The sequence below is a fragment of the Hippopotamus amphibius genome, chromosome 4, assembly GCF_030028045.1.
Source record: "Hippopotamus amphibius kiboko isolate mHipAmp2 chromosome 4, mHipAmp2.hap2, whole genome shotgun sequence".
Classification (NCBI taxonomy): Eukaryota; Metazoa; Chordata; class Mammalia; order Artiodactyla; family Hippopotamidae; genus Hippopotamus; species Hippopotamus amphibius.
In genome coordinates this window covers 182,890,034-182,907,167 of record NC_080189.1, presented here as the reverse complement: position 1 = coordinate 182,907,167, position 17,134 = coordinate 182,890,034, and the positions used below count along the sequence as shown (strand labels likewise).

The window sequence follows — 17,134 nt, the reverse complement described above, 5'->3', positions numbered from 1 at the left end:
CATTCCTGAGTTTCTGCTGTACTGAACAGGAGCAACTAGGGTCGAGGTAACAAAAATGAACACATGAATCAAGATAGCAAATGCTCTTGCCTAATTTTGCCTATAACTAAAGAGGAAACCATGGCCTCTACCTGTGAGCCCTAGGAAAGAGGCCTCTGCCATCTGTGTCTGTTTTCTCATTTGAGAAATAGGAAGCTCGTGCATTAGCCAACAAACATTTATTGAGCACCTACTATCTTCCAAAAAAAGCAGCCCCAGTCTTGAAACTCAGGAATAGGTCAACAGTTCTCAACTGTGGCTGCACACTTATATAACCTAGAGTTTTAAATAAAACAACAACAAAACACCTTATTCCAGATTAATGGACTCTCTAAGGTAGGGCCCTGGCATCAGGAGGAGGGTGGGGAAAAGGGCCTTTTCAACTGTTTCTGATGCCCAGTGAGGGTTAAAAACCATTGGACTTAGAGAATTTCTAAGTTTCTGAATCTAACTTTCTATGGTTTGACAAGTGAGTATTTTTTACAGGTCAAAACCCTCCCAAATAAACCAGTTTCACTAATATTTGGAGGGAGGGTGACTGAGGGTAGGGGGTGCCTTGACTGTGCTGACAATCGTATCCTGAGGGGTCACATAGCCTGTAAGTGTCCTCTAGCCTCAAAAATGCCTCCTCGGACTCATAACCAAAAGCCACACATTATAAGTGAGAATTCTCCCCAAGGGGCACACATATGCCTGAATCATGCCATTCTGGATTTGTTCCTTTGGGTTAAAGCACTATTTGGTCATTCATGATTTTTGTCATATCTATTTAACATGAGTGTTATTAATTACTCTTCTTTAAAATCAACTCAACTCACTAGAGCAGTAAGTATTAGTCCTACTAAATATTAAAACACATTACAGAACCTCTTTAATCAAAAGTGAGGTACTGGCATATGAATAAATATAGACCAATGGAACATAAAAGAAAATCCAGAAATAGGTCAAATTAATTAAATATGACAAAGGACAGAATCTTAAAACACTGGAAGAAAATGGAATTTTTAATAAGAGGTACTGGGATAACTGCAAAACCAGAAGGCTAAAATTGGATCCAGCTCTCAAACCATATATTTAATTACAAATGGATCAAAGATTTAAATGTTTGAAAAAGAAAACAGAAAAGAAACTGTACAAGTACTAGAAAAAACATAGGTGAATTCAACCTAGGAATGTAGAAAACTCTCCAGCTATGACTGAAAATCAAGAAGCAGTGAGTAAAAATAATTGGAAAAAAAATAATCCCCACAAAATCACGTGCATTAAGCACCCAGTCTGCATCATTTCAGCTCCTCCTGCCTTTCCTGTTTCTTATTCCAGCCACCCCTGAGGCAACCAGTTTTGCTGGGGGTCTGACCTGCGTTCAGTCCCTGCTCAGGGGGTGGGTGGGGGGGTGCTGCCACATGAGCCCTCTCAGTACCCACCAAGACCACCACCAGATACAGAGGCAATTAATGCCCTGTGGGGCAATCCTTTGCCAAATGAAGACAGTAGATAATGGGTGTACACTTCTCCCTTCCTCCGAGCCAAATGTCAAGCCTGTGCTCTTCTCCAAACACACATGAACCTTCATTTCGGGTATGGTTGCCTGTGGAATCCAGTTAAAATATCACTAATTTGATGCACTGACTTTTTTCTAACACACATAAAAATAAATAATTATTAACAATTAAAAAGCATTTATCAGAAGGAGCATAACTCCCTACTCCTTAAGTGTGGGCTATGAACAGTGAGTGTCTTGAAAAGAAGACAGTACAAAAAGGGGAATAAAAGAGTAACTTTACATGGATGAAACCTGACGAACACGGCTTCGGCAAGGTGATCAAAGTCAACATCCACGGTGATAAATCATGCTGCAGTATGTGCCCTCTGTAACATGAAATGCAATGTCACCTTATCACTGTGATCTTCCTGCCCGAAACTTAACAACCCCAGGCTAACCATGAGAAAAACATGAGACAAATCCCAACAGAAGGGCATCTTACAATATGCCTAAACAAGTACTCCTCAGAATAGTCAAGATCATCAAAAAATAAAGATAGTCTGAAAAACTATCCACAGCAGAGGAGTCCAAGGAGATTTAACAGCTAAATGTAATGTGGTATCCTGCATCAGACCCTGGGACAGAAAGAGGACACTAGGTAAAAACAAGAAAACTTGAATGAACTATGGACTTCAGCTAATAATACTGTATTAACATTAGTTCACTAAGTATAACAAATGTACCACGTAAGATGTTAACAGGGGAAACTATATATGTGGAGAGTGTATGGGAACTCTTTGTACTATCCGCTCAATCTTTCTGTAACTCTAAAATTGTTTTAAAATACAAAACCCATTAATAAAAAAAAGAGGGAAAAAACATTTATGAAAAGCATTCCTCCATCCCTGGCAATGGGGTCTTGGATCTGCATTTTGGAAGGACATATACACAGTAATTCCCATGCACATTAAAGTTTGGGAAACATCAGGGACATCAAGAGTTACAGTGTACAATGTCCCTGTCGAGAGTTACAGTGTACAATGTCCTTACAAAGAAAAAACAGGAGGAAAAAAAAAAGCCCATCCACACATCAGTAAACAAATCCTGTCTCCTGGCAGTGGTATGGAAATACCAGATGAAAGCACTCTCACCCTAGTAATTCATTAATTCATTAAACACATAATGAAAGAGTTTTCATCTTGGATGCCAGCTTCACCCATTTGGGAGCTGCCTTGAATATTGTACTTGGAAGGACCCATGACAAGGTAGAATGAATGTCATGATTTATTACTCATTTTAGGTACAAGTGGCAGCATCAATATTCATTAAGCATCTACCAAGTGCCAGGCACAGCCTTAGGCTCTAGGGACCCACCAGAGATTGAAACAGGCATAATCCTTTATGACGTATAGGAGGAAACAGGTAAGTAATTACAAATATAAAAGGTAACAGAGGGACTTCCCTGGTGGTCCAGTGGTTAAGTCTCCACGATTCCAATGCAGGTGACAGAGGTTCGATCCCTGGTCAGGGAACTAGGATCCCTCATGCCGCACGGCAAGGCCAAGAAAGGAAAAAAAAAAAAAAAGTCACAGAAGAGGAAACATGGAATGCCACAGAGGCAAGTAACAGGCAAGGGCCATCAGCCAGGGTAGGGGTCAGGGAATGCCTCCCTGAGGAAGTGATATTTAAACTAAGATTTGAAGGCTAAGAACTTAGTAAGCTGAAGAGGAAAAGGAAGTAGTTGAACTCTGGTCAACTCATGAATTAGTCCATCAGACCTTTTCTTACTTAAGGATCCTCTGGAGAAGAATGGAGCAGACAAGATCAGAGCAATAGACACAGCTCCAGAGAGAGAGCCCAGAGCGGAGGGCAGCACCCAGAGAGTGTTTAAGGTACTGGAAGCTTTACAGAGGGGCCCAGGGCAAATGCAGGACAAGGTGGAAGGGCTGGAGATGGGGAGTAAGAGGCTTCCAAAACCACGCCATTGGACGTTGTCCATTTCCTCTAAGACATTCAGAAAACGTGTCACATTGGCTCCTGCTGCCCTTCCTGCCACGGCTTCCGTGAATTTCATAGCTAACTGCTTAACTGCAGTAACTATTTCTTAATCTAAATTTTCTGGTACAATTATCTCCTCTACTCCAGAATAACACACCTCCTGTTTTGTCTTTATTTCAGTAAGTTCTGTTTTGCGTCTTTTACAGAGAATGTCTCTGAATCGTTTTTAGAAGTTGAAGCATCAATAGCAACTATGGTTTCTAAACCAAAAAATGATCACATATGGCAGGTAACTTATATAGTGATCTGATGAAAGGGCAGAATATCTGAAATCAGAATTGTCCCAGATCTTCCAGGGTTACCTTCTCATAGACATAACAAATTGAGGTGGGGGAGGTAAGCAGTTAACCTTTATCCAACACTATAAGCTGAGAACTTTTTATGTATTGTCATTTGATCCTCACAATATCCTGAGAAGGAAGTAGGATTATCCTCATTTATATCTGAGAAAAATGGAAGTTCATAATGGTTAAGAAATTTGCATAAAGTCAGTCAGCTGTTAAGGAGGGGCTCTGGGGCAGAATCCAGGTCTATCAGACTCTAAAACCTAGGCTGCTTAGAATACAAGGGACAAAATGTGGCCCAAATCAATATTAAAAAAAAAAAAGTTCATTCACATTCCTATATTAAGTCCAAACCCAGGAGTGGAAGATTTCTTTCACACAGCCTTAAAGACACAGACAGACAATCCATCTGCACAGACAGTCGCTACAGAAGACATGGGAACAGGGCTCCCCCCACTGGCACGCAGATGCAACCACACCATTCACTTCTTTATTCTGATTCCTACTCTAGTCCTTTGCTTTTTGTGAGGGGAACCTCCAATTTAAGACCAGGAATAAAGTTCCCTTCATTAACTTTATCTTTCTCTCTTCTTTGCTTAAAATTTATCAACAGCCTTTGGTACCAGTAATAATACTATTTTGTTAACTTATCTTAAGGAAATAATTAAAGAGGCACACCAAGATTTATGTACAGACATTATCACTGTGTTATTCACAATGATGAAATCCTAAAAACAAGCTAACTATCCCAAACCTGGGGTACTGGTAAATAAATTATGGTATATCATCTGATAGACTACTTTTTAAACTATTTCATTCTTTTGAAATTTTAAATATGTATTTTAATTAACTAATTTTATTTTTGGCTGTTTTGGGTCTTCGCTGCTGCACGTGAGCTTTCTCTAGTTGCAGAGAGTGGGGGCTACTCTTTGTTGTGGTGCATGGGCTTCTCATTGTGGTGGCTTCTCTTGTTGCGGAGCAAGGGCTCTAGGCGCATGGGCTTCAGTAGTTGCAGCATGTGGGCTCAGTAGTTGTGGTGCACAGGGTTAGTTGCCCCGAGGCATGTGGGATCTTCCCGGACCAGGGATCGAACCCGTGTCCCCTGCATTGGTAGGTGGATTCTAAACCCCTGCACCACCACCCTGGTAGACTATTATTCAGCTATCTTAAATGTTTTCAAAGAACATTTAACAAAGGGGAAAGGCATACATGTTGAATGTAAAATGTCCAACACAAATACACAGTACAATATCAATTCTGTGAAAATGTTACACATGGAAAAGATAAAGGGATTTCACCCCATGTTTAATGGGTTAACCCTAAACAGCGGTATCAATGCTGATTTTTATTGTCTTCTTTATGCATTCTATGCTTTCAAATTCTCCATATTCAACATATACTACATTTAAACCAGAAAAAAATGAAAACTGCCACTAGAAGTCATTTCTACAAGGTCTTCTCCTTTCAGGCTAGGAAAGAGAGAAAGCTGTTTGCTGAGAGGCCACTGTCCTGTCCTCCCCACCCCACCCTGACGTCAGCTGGAGGTGCTCTTCTCGAAGTTATCACACTACTAAAGCACTTAAGATATTCACTTAATATCACTCGGAATCATCAAGCTTATAGTCTACTGCAAGGTTCAGACCTGGGTAGTATATAGATTACCTTTAAAGAGAAAAAAATCTTCATGTGAAACAATGCCGAAATAAGCACACGTAGCTTATTTATGTGCAGTTACAAAACCAAGTTTAAATTTCTTATCTTTACGAAACCAGATACAAACCAAACTACCAAGTCAGCAAAATTCAAAATGACATTACTTGAATAAAAAGATATTGTTGCTTATATTAAAAATCATCAGCCACAAGGTAAATATGGTAACAGCACAGGTCTAAAAACAGGCAGAGAGAACAACAGAAGAGCCGAAGATACACACACAGAAGCGCCACAGCCCCACAGCTGGTCTCCCAAACACGACTTCCAAAGACACCTGGAACAATGCCCCCCTGCCCCTATCCTGCAGCAATAAGCTCAGAGATGTACTTGGACTCAACCGTGTTAGCAAGTGCCAGCTAACTGTGATAAGCGAAGACTACGTCTGTGCCTGGGTATCTCATGCTGTACCCTGTAATTGCACTGCATTCTGAAGAACTCCAAACTGATAAAGTGCCCTTGGCCCAGATGAGGTAGTTCCCTGGCATATAACCAGACCTGTGAGGTAGTAAGTTGGCCCTGCCGGGGGCAGGCAAACTTTCTGAGGACTGGAGGTGATCCTCCTTCAGATCCCTGGGAGAGGATTTCGCAATCCGCATGTTTGTACTGCCATCCAACTTAGAAAACATTCCTGATACCTCTGCCATATATCTACTGATATAATCAAGTACCTGATCAGCAATTTTGAAGAAAAAATGTAATTTTAATCTTTACCTCATATTCCAGACAATTTGGAGGATGAACTTCTGTGAAATTTTATATATGAAACAGAAAACAACTTAATACTTACCAAACTTCTAGACAAATGCTACCTTAAACATAAGAAATGATGGAAAAATCACAAAGAAAATGACTTAATAATATTAAAAATTGGGACTTCCCTGGTGGCAAAGTGGTTAAGAATCCGCCTGCCAATGCAGGGGACACAGGTTCAAGCCCTGGTCCAGGAAGATTCCACATGCCAAGGAGCAACTAAGCCCCTGCGCCACAACTACTGAGTCTGCATGCTGTAACTACTGAGCCTGCATGCTGCAACTACTGAAACCTGCACACTTACAGCTCATGCTCCACAAGAGAAGCCACCACAATGAGAAGACTGTATATAGCAACAGAGAGTAGGCCCAGCTCACCATGACTAGAGAAAGCCTGTGTGCAGCAACGAAGACCCAATGCAGCAACACAAACAAACAAAACCATAAAAACCTTATAATTCTATATATCAAATCTTTAAAAGATAAAAGGCAGATGGGGAAAATGTTCACGGAAGAGAGCCTTCCCAACAGATAAATGACTAAAGTATATAAACAGAAATATACTGTATACTGTATTTGTGGGCATCTTTTCGTTTTTAAGTAGAAAAAGGATGCAGAAAGGGATCTAGTAAATTTCTGTAAATCTTTTAGGGATAGGGACTATTTGGTGGAGGGGAGATTTGGTCCCTTCTACCTCCTTACCACCTAATCCAGTATCAGGCAATGATGGTAAGGCCTCAAAAACTGATTTCTGAATGAGATATAAGAATACATAATGTCTGTAAGGAAAAAGGAAATAAGAATTCAGGCAATAGTCTAGAAAATTAAGAAAAACTGAGATACCGCCTTAATTATCCAAGTCATTTGATTCAACAGCACTGTTCTGCTAAAATATGGGGACATGTGCCTCAAATGTTCAGGTCATTTGTTAGAATGCATCTCCAGCCCTATGTGTTTCTGAGACACTTCTGAAAAGCGTCTGTTTCAAATAGGTCATATCTATGTATTTCCATGAGATTACCTAGCAAGAAAAATGTGTTATTTTCATTTAAAAATTCAGATTGAACAAAAAGGAAAGTATTTTTCACAGATGAGCCACACCGCTTATAAATATCCAAATTAAATGTGTTGACAACAGAGGTAATGAACTGACCTTCTCAACTCATTTAGGGCCATTGCAAAAGCCAAGTACTTGAGGTACATGTAAATATACATGTGTAGATGCTTAACTACAAACAGTCTGCAACAGAGAACCATGTTAAACTTTTAGCGGCGTTTTTAAAAAAAATCTGTGTAAGGAAAAAGGGTAACTGAATGACTCATTTTGGAAAAAGTATTTAAAAACTTTCATTTCTATATCCATGCTTTGTCATCTGATCCCCAAAAATGGGATCTGAGAATACTATTATGCTATTATTGATCAAAAAATGAAATGTTCTATTCAAGTGGACCAGGTAAAGGGTAATTTTTATCAAATAAACAATTAAGGAAATCAAGACAGGAGAAAGAAATGAATACTAAAAGAAGAACGGAAAGCACCTGCTTCCAAAATCCTTTGCTTTACAGGATCTGCCATTTTTTTCAATTAATTACAGATTAAGAGCAAATAAAGATTTATTCTTAAAATTATCTCAATTCTAAGTGCATTTCACAAACGGAAACAATCTAGTATAGTTATAACATAAGCAAATAAGTGCTGTTATTGTCCACAGCTTCTGTAACCTGGCAGCTTAAGTCTCCCCTGAAGTTGAATATTGCTCCCGCAAATGTATATCAGGGACTTTCACTTCCAATTAACAAGAGCTAAGTAAATCAGAACAATCTCCCAGCTGAAAAGAACTAGAAAATCAGGGAAAAAAACAGAAAAAATATCTGCTTGGAGGAAAAAGGGCTATCAGAGGCTCAGGGAGGTGAGTGCTATTTGGGGCTACTTTTCCCTGGGGATGTTTGCCAACTTTGAAGGGAATCCTAAAAGCGTGGCTTTAGGCTGGGAAGTAAAGCTCCTGGTGAAGAGCTGAACACTAGCACTAAAGGTGAACAGAATGGGCTGGCTCTCACAAGGGCTGCAGCTCAGCTCAGAAACAGCCCAATTCCTTGAGACTGCACTGAAGTGACTCCAGATTATAAGTGCCCCATTTGTCTGACAAAAGCAAATGTGAATTATCTCTGGAAGAGAGAAACATCTTCTTAGGCCTCAAATTATTTCTACAAACAATTCTGCAAATATGACATCCAGCACATAATTAAAAAACAAAAACAACTAGGCACATAAGGAGATAAGACAGTATGAATGAAAAGCAAGAGAAACAGACACTGGAAATGACTCACAAATACTGCCATAATTGAACAAACATTAAGATAATTATACATACTGTATTCAAGGAGATGAAAAACAATATTGACAATTGTGGCAGACAGCTGGAAGCTATAAAAAGAAAAGCATATGGAAATTAAAGAATCAAAAAATATATAATAACTGAAATTAAAAACTCAATTGAGGGCTTCTCTGGTGGCACAGTGGTTAAGAATCCACCCGCCAATATAGGGGACATGGGTTCAATCCCTGGTCCGGGAAGATCCCACATGCCTCAGTGCAAGTAAGCCTGTGCACCACAACTACTAAACCCATGAGCCTAAAGCCCGTGCTCTAGAAGAGAAGCCACCTCAATGAGAAGCTTGTATACCGCGACAAAGAGTAGCCCCTGCTTGCCACAACTAGAGAACATCCACGCACAGCAGTGAAGACCCAATGCAGCCAAAAACAAAATAAAATAAATTAACAAATACATTTATGAGGGTGAGTCAAAAATCATCTGCACTCTAGTTATATTAAAACTTCTGTTGGCTGCACTGTCTTAGCGCTTTCTGTTCAAGACTGCTGTCTCCCCAGTCACTGCTGTGCAGGTGTGAACATGTTACATCAGTCATTTGTCACTGCGGTGCAAGCAAAAATGGATGCCCCACTTGTGATTTGCACGAAAGAAGAGCAGCGTGCAGTAATTTTGTTTTTTGTGTTCTGAAGGTGTACCTGGTGCCGTTATTTATCAAAGACTTTGTGCACAGTATAGAGAAAGTGTTTTGTTGCAAAGAAGTGCATATGAATGGATAGAGAAGTTCAAGGAAGGTCACACAAGTGTTAGCCATCAAGAAAGAGCCAGATGCCCATCCATGTGAAGACAGTGGTGCATTTGTGGCTCGCAGCTCAGCCTAAAACATTTTTTAATGAGGGAATACGAAAGCTTGTTGACAGGTAGGCAAAGTGTATTGAAAAGCAAGGAGATTATGTCAAAAAATGATATATTTGTCTTTTCTAAAAGTTAATTAAAACAAATTCTACAGCCAGAGTGCAGATAATTTTTGACTCACCCTCGTATTAAAAAAAAATTAAAAAAAAAAACCCAACTCAATTGATGGGAAAAATAAGTGAGGAGATATCCAAAATGAAGGACAAGGAGACAAACAGAAAACACAGAAGGAAGGTTAAGAGACTCAGAAGATACAGTGAAATAGCCCAACATGTATAATGGTAGTCTCAGAAGGAAAGGTGAGGGAGAATGGGACAGAAGAAATATCTGAAGTCCTAATGGCTCATGACTTCCAAAATTAATGAGACATGTAGCCTAAGATTCAAGAAGCCCTAAGTTATAAATTATTTAAAAAATCCATACTAAGGACAGCACAGAAGAAACTGCTGAAAACCAAACACAGAGAACATTTTAAAAGCAGCCATAGAAAAAGACTACTTTCAAAGACTACTTTCAAAGAATGACAGACAAGTCACTTCTCAACAGAAACAATTCAAGCCAGAGACAGTGCAGTATCTTTAAAGTGCTAAAAGAAAACAATGGTAAACCATGAATCCTGTAACTACTGAAAAGACCCTGTAAAAATAAAGGAAAATGTTCTAAAATTATATTGTGGTGAGAGTTTCATAATTCTGAAAATACTAAAACCCACCAAACTGTATACTTTAAATGGGTAAATTTTATGGTATGTGAATTGTATCTCAATATATGTTCCTTTTTTTCAAATGAAGGATAAACAATGACATTTACAAACAAACACTGTTAAGAATCTGTCACCAGCAGACCTGCACTAGGAATTCTAAAGAGTATTCCTAAGATGGAGAGAAATGATCCCAAATGGAAGACTAGAAGATGACAAAAGTGGCACTGCAGAGCTATGGCAAAAAGATGACCTTTTTGATAAACAGTACTGAATAAATGGTTTTGGTAAAAATAAAATTTGATGCTTTTTCACAAGTTACACAAAAGTTACAAATGGACTGTAGATCTTAATTTGAAAGGCAGAGCAGTAAGATGTTACAGGAAATTGCCTTCTTGACTTCGGAATAGAACTCCTACAAATTAGTAAGAAAAAGACATGTAAATCCCAAAAGAAAATGCTTTTGAACACACATTTCATAAAAGAGGATACCAAATAAACATGAAAAGATGTTCAACCTCATCAGTCAGCAAGAAACTGCAATCCCAAACCACAATGGGATACCTCATCAGGATGGCTGCACACTCACGTGGATGGCTAAAATCCAAGACTGACAATACCAAGTGTTGACAAGGATGTGGAGCACAGGGATGCTCATACACTTGCTGGTAGGAGTGTAAACTGGTACAAACACTTTGGAAGCTTGGTGTTCAAACTAAAGTTGAGGATATGGGTATCTTTTGACCTAGAAATTCCACTGCTGGGTATATACCCAACAGAAATGAATGCACCAGGAGACATATAAGAGTATCCATAACAGCATTATTATTACCAGCCGAAAGCTAGAAACAATTCAGATATCTACCAACAGCGAAACGGTTAACTTGTAGTATTTCATATAATGGAATACTAGAGATTAATAAAAATGAACAGCAGTTATGACATAATGAATCTCAGAACCATTTTGAGCACAAAAGAACATATACTGCATCCGTGTTCCATTTATATAAAGATCACAAAACAGGCAAAATGAAAAGAGAGACGCTGTACTTTTTATGGGATATATGTTTAGAAGGTAAAACCACACAAAAGGCAAGGAAGTTGATTATCCCCAAAAAGTCAGGATTGGGTTACCTCTGGAGAGAGAATTTCGAGTTCCCGGGCGCTGGTAACCACCAGACCCCCTGGCTGGGTGATAAACCGGGTGGTACATTGCGGGTCTTGCCCTTGACGGGCGTGCGAGAAGAAAGGAGACGGCGACGAGAACAAGGGAGCAGAAGCGGTCCAGGTGGCAGCTTCGGCCGCCGGCACGGGAAGGCTTCGGCCCAGGCTACGGAGCCCTAGGGGCTCCGGGCCCGGCGCCGCCACGCCCGCCCGCGGGGTGGGCCCGGCCCCCGGCCCCCGGCCCCCACGGGCGCCCTCCGCGAGCCGCACAGGCCGCCCACCCCGACGCCCCCAGGCCCTCCCACGGCCCCCGACGCCCCCGCGGCGCCCCGGCCGCCGCCCGCCCGGCCGCCCCGCGCCCCGGTGCCCGCCCGGCTCACCTCATGGTCGCTGCAGGGCGGACGCGCGGGGCCGGGGGCGCGGCGCGGGGCGTTAGCGGGGCAGCCGGCCCCGGGCGCGGCGGCTCCGCGTCTCGCTGGGCTGCGGGGGGCAGCGGGGGCTCATCTTCTCCGCGCGGGCGTCCGGGCCGCTAGCTGCGGGGACGGGCGACGACGGCGGCGCCTGACAGCCGGGCCCCGGCCCCTGCCATCTTGGCGGGCGCGTGCCCGGGCCGCCGTGTGCGCGCGCCGCCGGGGGAGGGGCGGGGGGGGCGAGCGTCGCCGGGGGTCCCTCCCGCCGCGGGGAGCGTGCGCCCGCGCGAGACTCCGGGCGCGGTCCCCGGGCGTGCGCGGGCGGCTGCGAGGTCGCCGGCGGAGAGGCGGGAGGGCGCGCGCGGGCGAAGTCAGCCCGCGAGTCGAAACTGAGGGGAGAGAGCGCGTGCACGCGCGCACGGCGGCCCCAGCCAGACACAAAAGGCGCGGGGCGCCTCAACCCGCGCCTCTGGGCTAGCGGAGCCGGGGTCTGCGAGGGGCGGGGCGGAACCTCGGGGGCCGGGCCGTGGGGGCCGGGCCGGGCCGCGAGGGGCGGGGCTCCGGAGGAAGGGTGCTCGGTGAGGGGCGGTGGCTGGAGGGACGGGCGGACGTGAGGGGGCGGGGCTTAGGAGAAAGCGCGACCCCGTGAGGGGCGGGGCCGAGACGGAGGGCAGGGCCCAAAGTGGGCGGGGCGCTGGCGCGGCACGTGGAGCGCGGCGCCCCCTCCCCTTGCGGGGCGCCTCTCTGGACCACAAAGGCGGCTGAGCGCGCCGGCGTGCGTGCGGCTTGGCCCGAGAACTACTCCTCCCCCGGCCTTGCGTGGTGCCCCCCCTGCTCCGAGGCAGCGAGCAGCCCGGATCCGAGGGGCGTCGTCTGGCCCCCTCTCTCTGTGAATAAAGAGCCAAGGCTGGGACGGGGAGTCCTGGCCTTGAGGCAGTGTCAACAGCTGAAGGAGCTCCCAGTCCAAAAAAGCCCCGCCTGGCGCCCCCCAAACCGCAGCTTCTGAAAAATCACATCGACTGCACGAGGTCGTCCAGGTTTTCTCTGGTTGTTAAATCCCGATCCCTCCTAAAGGTTAGCCATCCTCGTTGCTGCCTGGAAACCCTAAACGCTCAGAGTCTCACTTCCCATATCTAATTACACACAGTGCGTTATGCTCTCTCCATGTCGCCGCTAATGCTCCCTTTCCCCTCTATCACAGCAACAGTGGAGTCGTGTTTGGTATGTAGTAGGACAGCGAAGGGTCGCTATTCTACTCCTGGCCCAGAGTGAGAAGAGGCTCTGTGAATGGGGTGGTTTTGCCCAAGATACAGGAAGTGGTGGAGCCAATTCCCAAACCAAGGTTTTTCTGACTCAGAATCCCAGTGCCCATCCGTTCTTGTCTGCTGCAGTTGTTCATCACTTACACGTTGCAGATTGATCCCCCTCCCTCACCATCCACTTGTCCTCAGAGTTCCTTGGCGAATGGCTCTCACATCTCCACCTGCCTTCCCCAATTTGTTTGAGCTGGAGTCTTCAAATTCAAAAGGGCACCTTGGTCCTCTAACAGTCCTGTTAGCAGCCCCAGAGGATTTCAGCCCCTCCTAACCCTTTTTGTCCCTCTTTTCCCAGGGTCAAGATCGGTCTCTGCTACAGAAGAGATTTGTTAGACCCTAAAAATTACTAAAATGGACAAGCCCCAGGTCACTTGGAGATGTCCCAATGTGCTCTGCAGAGGCAGGGTCACCCCTGGTTCGTGCATATCAAATTTCTGTGAGAAGACCCTCCCAGGATATTGGCCTGTCTGTTCCCAGCCTGGTTTATTGAAGCATGTGGCCCACTCTGACCTCTAGATCAAGCACTTTCCCTGCTGCCTTGGAGTCTGCAACTGGAAGAAGATTTGCTGGGAGATGTTGATGGCAGATTTCCTATGGAACATTAGCAGCAAAGGTGAGGGGGAAATGCCTCCATCAACCTTTCCTGCTAACTACTAATCTTCTGGAACAATAAAGACATTCAAGTTCCTTTAAGGAGCATCAGAGAATATGGATGTTGGAGGGGACCTGCAAATCTTTCTCTCAGTAAAGGGTTGGGGGCACAAAACACTGAGAAAGGGAAAGTGGCCCAACATCACTCAGTGAATTCACAAAATCAGCTGTATCGCGCTCCTGGGGAGGCTTCTTGTTTGGCAATGTTTGTTCATTAAAGGGCTTCTTGAGCTGCAGGAAGGGTGGGGTGGGCAGGTAGGGACCACTTGTGCCCTAAGCTGAACCCCACTTTCCCATGAATGGGCATTGGTCTTTATCTAACCAGCCCAAGGATGCTTGGGAAGGCAGAGCCCTGCGTTTTACCTGGCAACTAGGACCTCTCTGAGCCCCCATTTCTTATGGACAGACAGGGCTCCTAACACTATCTTGCAGGCACTGTTGAGGGTGAGCACAAAGTCACTCCCAAAAAGATCCTTCCTGCCCTTCTCCAGCGCCTCACTCTCAAACAGCTGCTTCCTCTTTCCCTTGACTGTGCAGCACTGGAAACCATCCTCTGTTTAGCATCTTTCCCATTTACTGAATAACGGCTTTATTTCTTAAAGGTACATGAATTCATGTTTTCCATTCTTCTGATAAAAAGAAAATTAACATTTTTTTGGGACATGTGGCCCCCAAATGATGTGTATCTGGAGATCACCATTTCTTGGATTTGCGAAGATGGTTCACCAAAGTCAGTGACTTTATAACACCTGATGTATTGGGGTTTGGGACACGTGGCCAGGCTGATTACCTGTGGGTCAGCTCTGAGGCATTCCTGGACTGGATTTCTCATTCATGGGGGAAGCGGGAAAGACAAGGTTTCTGCTGTCTGTTGCGCCCAGGCTAGTCACAGAGTCACAGATACATGATAGAGCTAAAAAGTCCTTAAAGAGTATCGTATCCAACCTCGTCGTCCAGAGGGTGGAGCTGAGGCCCTGAGAGGGCGCGTGGGTGAGTGGATGAAGAGCCTGACAAACACGCATTTCTGCAGACGCCAAGCCCCAGGACTGCCCGAGTTATCCCATGATCGCTCTCTGTTTCTAGAAGTTTTTCCAGCCTAGAGTCAGTAGTGAGGAACCAACCCCATGGATCATCTTCTCCATTACTTGGGGTTGCCACAACAAACCTCACTCATCACAAATAGTCAAAAGAAACACAGTTGCTTTTGATGATTCACCAATGAGACCATGTCTGGTTTATATTAATGAGCCTAAGTAAATCACTAATTCATGTCAGATACCAAAGTGAAGACAACAGAGGTCTTGAGGGACTTGGGATCACCTGTGACCCAGCAGCCCTTTTTTTTGAAAATCCTCATTCACACCGTTGATCTCCTTGAGCAGTTCAGTTATCACCAACAGTTGTTTTCCTTAAACACGATTTGTTTTCATTCATCCACTCACGCATTCATTTGTGCTTGCCTCCTCTCAGGCAAAGCCCACTGACTCTGTCTACCTGGGAAAGTAGCTTCAACTCCACCCACATGTCACCTCTCCCCGGAACCCTCGGCACCCCTCCCACAGGGCTGTAGGCACCGTTCTCCAAAAGGCGTCAGAGCCTTGGGCTCTGCCCCGTCACACCCTTGCCTCCCACCAGGGATGGTCTTTTTAGTTGCTGGCTTCCGCACTGGACTGTGGGTGACCACCCACATAACCCCAAATAACCATAAAAAATATGATAAAAATTCAGCTTGGAAATGTAAAAATACTCTTTTAGATAACTTTTAGCTGAAAGAAGAGATCAATATTAAAACTACAAATTAATAAGAAATTAATAAAAATGAAAAAATGTAGTAATACCTATGGGATATATCAATAGCAGACATTACATGTTTTAATCATATAACAATATGTATAAATGAATAAAGCATTCAATTTAAAACACAACAAAATTAATAAAAAGAAATTATGAGGAGGAAATTAGGATAAAAATCTGAAATGAATGAACTAGAAAACAAAAAATATTGAAAAATGAAATTAAAATCTAGGACTTCTCTGGTGGTGCAGTAGGTAAGACTCTGAGCTCCCAATGCAGGGGGCCTGGGTTCAATCCCTGTTCGGGGAACTAGATCCCATGTGCTGCAACTAAGAAGTCCGGAAAGTCTGCATGCCACAACTAAGAGTTCACGTGCCACAGCTAAAAAAAAAAAAAGCCCAACGAAGATCCCGCATGCTGCAACTAAAACCTCGTGCAGCCAAAATAAATACATAAGTAAATAAATATTTTTTTAAAAATTAAAATCTGCTTCTTCCAGAAGAAATAAAATGGAAAATCCAAGAAAAGCCCAAGAAATAAAAGACAAGAAAAGTTCACTAGGAATGAGAAAGGACTTATAATCGCATGGGGTAGATGAGAATAAACTAATTACAAGAGGGTACTATTGCAGTTTGATTTCAATAAGTTAAAGGATCTACTGAAATGGATGATTTTCTTTAAAAACAAATAGAAATGCTGGTAATAGGAGAACTTAAACTGGACCGAACCCTTAAACCTAGTTGATAGCGGGAGTGCCTGGATGGTGAGCGTTGGGGGAAGCCAGCCACCTCCAGGACCTCCTTGGAGAAACGTCAGGCATTGTGCCTGCTGAGTGGCCAAGTGGCTTCTGGCAAGACTGCAGGTGGAGAGTCAGCTCCAGACAGGAATGCCACCACTCACTGTGTGGCCCTGGGCAGGCCCCTGCCCTCGCTGGGCCTGGTTGTCCTCCAGGGCTGGATCCTGAGCAGCAGACTTTGGAGCCCCACTCGGAGGTGGCTGGGTGGTGGAGGGGAAGGTGGGCGGTAGGGAGCTGGGAGGGGGAATGAACACAGGATGAGAGCGCTTCTGGTCACCTCCGCCCCCTGGCTGCTTCAGCCACAGCAGCTGCGTGCGTAACCATATTGTAGAGCAGATTTTCCCGCAACATTTTATCTGCAGAAAGCTGATGCTAAAACAAACACTGTAAGTCAGATGATTCCCCCAAGCCCCAAAGTGCTTTCAGCTTTGATCTTTTCATGGCATTCACCTGCTAGAGTTCATGGTTGGTAACTCTCTGTTCTCTTAGAATTTTAAAGATGTTTATAAGTCCCCCAATGGAGAGGGATGCGTGTGTGTGTCTCTGTGTGTGAGTCTCTGTCTGTGTGTGTTTTCCTTCTTTTACAGAACTTTAATTTGGAACATAATTTAAATTTGCTTTCCCCAAATGACCTAGAACTAGGCTAGCATGCAGGAGCCGATGGACTGGCAAGGCAGGTACATTGTCTCCATCCACACACACGCCCGACTTTCTCCTCTGAGAATGACAAGC

General features: G+C 44.1%; 1 protein-coding gene across 2 annotated transcripts in view; it reads right to left on the bottom strand.

Annotated features, from left to right (window-relative positions):
* Window positions 1-12,347, bottom strand: part of EVL (Enah/Vasp-like) — a 156,880-nt gene extending 144,533 nt beyond the window's left edge. For both annotated transcript variants that reach the window (XM_057731764.1, XM_057731763.1), the window contains exon 1: window positions 11,816-12,347. Coding sequence is in view for 1 of the 2 variants with exons in the window: in XM_057731763.1 (XP_057587746.1) it covers window positions 11,816-11,820 (5 nt within the window). In the remaining variant the exon portion in view is untranslated. The remainder of the gene's footprint in view (window positions 1-11,815) is intronic.
* Between the last annotated feature and the right edge of the window lie 4,787 nt (window positions 12,348-17,134).